The 4999-nt window shown below is 38.3% G+C and overlaps 1 protein-coding gene across 1 annotated transcript in view; it reads left to right on the forward strand.

Annotated features, from left to right (window-relative positions):
- Positions 1 to 444: 444 nt before the first annotated feature.
- LOC144960070 (neprilysin-2-like) overlaps positions 445 to 4999 on the forward strand; it is an 18586-nt gene continuing 14031 nt past the window's right edge. Inside the window, exons 1-3 of the mRNA XM_078893021.1 lie at positions 445 to 608; positions 2075 to 2131; positions 2367 to 2423. Coding sequence (XP_078749147.1) covers positions 530 to 608; positions 2075 to 2131; positions 2367 to 2423 — 193 coding nt within the window. The 5' untranslated portion in view covers positions 445 to 529. The remainder of the gene's footprint in view (positions 609 to 2074; positions 2132 to 2366; positions 2424 to 4999) is intronic.

The following is a 4999-nucleotide window of genomic DNA, read 5'->3' on the forward strand; positions in this document are numbered from 1 at the left end:
GTGACGTCCAATCAAGAGACGCTACTCTTCCGCTAATCTCATTCCCTATAGATATAGACGCGAAATGAAATTAAAATTTATAAGCTATAAGACCAGGGTGCGCAGCCAAATTCAATCAACTCTTCTATACCACTACGAAAATCAAGGTGACCTATAGCGAATGAGATTAGCGGAAGAGTAGCGTCCCTTGATTGGACGCCACCCATACTCCTTGTAGCACAGTGGAGTACTTAAGGTATCTACCAAGGACTTCCTGTTCTGTCTATCGGGTGCATGAACGCCAATATTGTTTGAACATCATCATCATTATCATCATCATTATCATCATCATCATCATCATCATCATCATCATCATCATCATCTCAGCCACTACCACCACCACCTCACCACCATCACAACCACCACCATCACTACCATCAATCATCATCATCATCATCATCATCATCATCATCATCATCATTATCATTACCATCATCATCATTTTTGCAAATCAACACTAGCACTAGCATCTAAAGATGAATTAGCACGGATGTACTATGAGAGAGATGACAGCGTGGATGGCGAAGGATCGGAATATTATACAAGTAGAGACGGAGACGATCGTAGAGGTGAGAAAATCTTCTTCTTACTCGTCTTCATCGACTGATGTGATGATAATGATAGTGATTCCAATAGTAATAATAATAATAATAATAATAATAATAATAATAATAATAATAATAATAATAATAATAATAATAATAATAATAATAATAATAATAATAATAATGATAAATATTATTATTATTATTATTATTATTATTATTATTATTATTATTATTATTATTATTATTATTATTATTATTATTGATATTATAACTATCATGATCATCATCATCATCATCATCATCATCATCATCATCATCATCATCACCATCATCATCATTGTTATGTGATATCTAAGGTTGAGGTTAATTTTTTTTTTTGGTGTCAATGCATGACATAATTGTTCGGTAGGTGAAAAGAATATGCTCCCCAGAGCATTTTAATCCTTATTTGAAGTAAATCGGGTGATTTTTCATGAAGTTATGGTCAGATGTATGGGAAAGGTATCCAGCAACTTTTCTCAAATTTCATACTATTTCCACTTGACTAGATGTAAAAAATATTTAGAAGTGAAATTAAGCTTTGATATTTCCCGATGATGTACAAAAGGGGTTGATTTAATCATTTATAACAATAACTCATTTTTGATTTTAAACATTGAACTTCTAACTAAACTTGGAAATATGTCAGTTCAAACATTTTCACCATCCGACTGATTATGTCATTCACTGTAACAAATGTCGACGTTTATTCATGAATATTTAAAGTAACATAAGTATGATGCTAACGCCCAGATCGCATGAAGTTAACAAAAGATAGACACTCTGGCCTCAAGAATTACCGGACTGCACTAAATAAACAAAACTAGCTTAACCATGGTATTGTAAAATATGATCAAATTACATGTAACCAAGTCATAATGATGCCATGCATATCAACATCATAGTTATAGAGAGGTTTGTTGATACAGTCTGTAGATCAGAAAGAAACTTAAGTGTAATTCACTCACCCCTTATTTATGAAAATCACACCACTGAACAGGATAAACACACGTCCGTTCTAGTAAAATATTTTTATGTGATAGAGAATGTATCGTTGTAAGGTGCATGTTTTATAACGCTAGCGCGACCTGTGTTCATTCCCTTATGGGTCTTTGATTTTAAGATAGGGTGGAGGGATGATGGGGGGGGGGGGGTGTCTTCCAGATGTTAACACTTAATTTTCCATTGTCCGTTTTGGGCTGAGTACGAGCGACGTAGGTGGATTAGGATTTTATTTTTCTCACGTAGGTGTGAAATTTGCATCCTTCACTAGGGGAGTAATTGCGTGTGAACCCAGTTGACACATGGCTGTTGTCGTAGCTGGTAAATGACATGGCGATATTTTTCACTTGTGACAATCATCATCATCATCATCATCATCATCATCATCATCATCATCATCATCATCATCATCATCATAATCAAAAGATATATCATCAAATACTCAGATTTCAGCGTAGATGGTACAGGATCGGGACCTCGCTCAAGTGTAGACGACAATAGAGGTGAGCGAATTTTCTTCTTACACATCTTCATCACTAGTTGTGATAATATTGATTATGATTATGATACTTAAAATAATAATAATAATAATAATAATAATAATAATAATAATAATAATAATAATAATAATAATAATAATAATAATAATAAATATCATCATCATCATCATCATCATCATCATCATCATCATCATCATCATCGTGGTCATAATCAAAAGATATATCATCAAATACTCAGATGACAGCGGAGATGGCACAGAATCGGAATCTCGTACAAGTGCAGACGACGATAAAGGTGAGCGAATATTCTTCTTACACACCTTCATCTTCGTTCTCACTAAACTGTATTACCTTACCTTACCGGAGTTCCGTCTCCCTACAGATGTTGAATGGGATGTCTACCAAAAGAGCGGAGAGGCATACCATAAGAGCGGAAAAACACGTACCAAAAGAGCGGAGGGAGTGGGCACAGGTGCGGCGCCCGATATCAAAGAAATGTACAAGATTACTGTAAACCTTATTTTTATTTATTGTTATTTGTTTGCCTAGTGTGTGGAAAAATCCCCCTCTGCATTTTATGGGCTTGGGACCAACACACAACGATATCTTTTACCGCTGTGAGGCTGCATTAGGATTTTTATTTGAGCTGAGTGTAGGTTAAAAATTGGTAAAATCTTGCAAGGGAAACTATTTACAAGGGTCTGTTGATAAAACTCATTGCCTTCACAAACTCAAATCTGGATCTTTGGCCTGTTTTTTTCTCACTAACGAGCTGTGCAACTTTCTGGTCTTTGGGCTGTTTTTTCGATTCTGCTTTTGATCTCATCTTGATATATGTCGTGGCCTGGAATTTGATTAGGGCGTCAGTGAGCAAGAACACGTTCGGGTGGGGGGCATAGAACTCCTTGTTCAGCATCGAGTGGAAAGACTCTGCTGCGTTGTTCGTTCTTTTCTGGCCTTTGGGAACAGAGGCCCACAGTGGAGGTGGAAAAGGACTTGAAGGTAGTATGTATGTTTGTAGCAGATAATCGGAGTAGTGGATCAACTTGGTGTCGTCTGGTTGGCAACTCATGAGGTCCATGGCGAAACTGTCCTCAACCTCCGACGGATCCAAAGACGAAAGTCCAAAAGTGTAGGTCAGCCACTTGCCAACCTCATTTTTTGTTTGAAACTCATTTCCGAGTCCCAGCTGCTGGATTTTCCTGTGAAGAGCCTGTCCCAGATGGAAGTTGCACGCTTTTACAATGACGTCTGGAATCAACGTTTTAAGCACGGTCATGGCTGCTTTCTCAAAGTCCATGGAAAACTGTCTACACTGGAGAGAAAGTGATCTCTCACGGCACAGGGATAGGATTGCTTTCCACATGTTTTTGTAGGTTTCTTGAGTTTTTGATGGTAGCAAGCAAAATACAAGTGGGCAGTAGATGCCATTACTCAGACAGTGGATGGAGTAGATCTGACTGAACTGGGGAGGACAAGACTTGAAAGTTCCGTCAACAAATAGCTCTTCCACATGTGCTGAACACAGCTCTTTCAAGTTGCTGTCTGTTGAGAAAATGATTATTCCGGTGCCATCATCATTATGCAGGACAAACTTTTCACCTTTTGATGTGGTTGGATGAAAGTCGTTGTTCAGTATTCTGTGGACGTCCTCTCGTGTTTTCGGCAGTTTTGGCAATTGTTTTCGTCTCTGCCTGTAGATAGATCTTCTTACGTTGATGATGTCTTTATGAACCAGGTTCGCCTCTTCCATTTGGAGAAGTTCTGATTTCATGATTTTTGCTGGTCTTTCTGACACATCAGCTTCGGCCCGACGTTTTACAGCAGCTCGAAGTATCGTCTTTTCTGTAGTTCTGTAGTCTCTGTCATGATTGTGATTTGTTACAGCTGTCAGCGTTGTGGTTACTTGTCCGTCTGTCTTTACTCTTGATTTGCAGCCTTTAACTGTGCATCGCCAGTACTTGTCCCCATGACTTGTAGCATAGTCCAACCGATAAGTGTAGTTATTTAGGACAACGCAGTCAGCTCCTTTTTGGGTCTTTGATATTTTTAACGTGTCCATACAGATGAGTTGAAGAAAGAATGGAAGCCCGAAATTATCTTATAATATAGAGTTTGGAAATCAAACTACACACACACACACTAAATAACCTCGCGGTGTCTCTAACAATGATAGGCTATGTTATGCCTACAATAAGCACGGACAAGAATCCCGAAATTATCAAAATAAAAACACACACTAAATCAACTCACACGTTTCTTACTCGGTACATGTTTTTCAAGCACACGGACGAGAAACACACTAAACTCACACACTTATAAACTCACATGCTTCTAAATCACTACATATTTTTCAAGCACACTCCCCGACAATTAAGAAAGATCGTAAGTACTAAGCAATGATCCTGAAACAGCTACGAACTTTTCAAACCCCACTGGTTTTTTTAAAGAGTTTACAGTAACCCTCCGCTCTTTTGGTATGCTGGCAAAATTACTATCTCCGCTCTTTTGGTATTTTCCGGTTGAATGTGATGGAACGCCATTCTTCACGCCCAAGGGCCATTACCTTACCTTACCGGAGTTCCGTCTCCCTACAAAGGTTGAATGTCATGGAACGCTCTTCCATTCTTCACGCTCAAGGGCCATTACCGAGCAGGCGATTATCCTTTTGCCAGTTGTTGCCTCGAAATATCCTACCCAGAACTTCCTTGGTTTGCCCCGTGCCTTTCTGCCAGCTACTTTTTCTTCTAGTACGGATTTTTGGATGGTGTTGTGTTTCCAAATGTGTCTCCTAATGTGTCCAGACTATAGACGTTCAAGGTTACATAATATAGTTTTGTGTGTTGGTCTGCTATACTTCCGGATGACAAT

This window comes from Berghia stephanieae, chromosome 14 (assembly GCF_034508935.2).
Source record: "Berghia stephanieae isolate SIO BIC M18660-M18661 chromosome 14, UCSD_Bste_1.3, whole genome shotgun sequence".
In the NCBI taxonomy this organism is placed as follows: domain Eukaryota; kingdom Metazoa; phylum Mollusca; class Gastropoda; order Nudibranchia; family Aeolidiidae; genus Berghia; species Berghia stephanieae.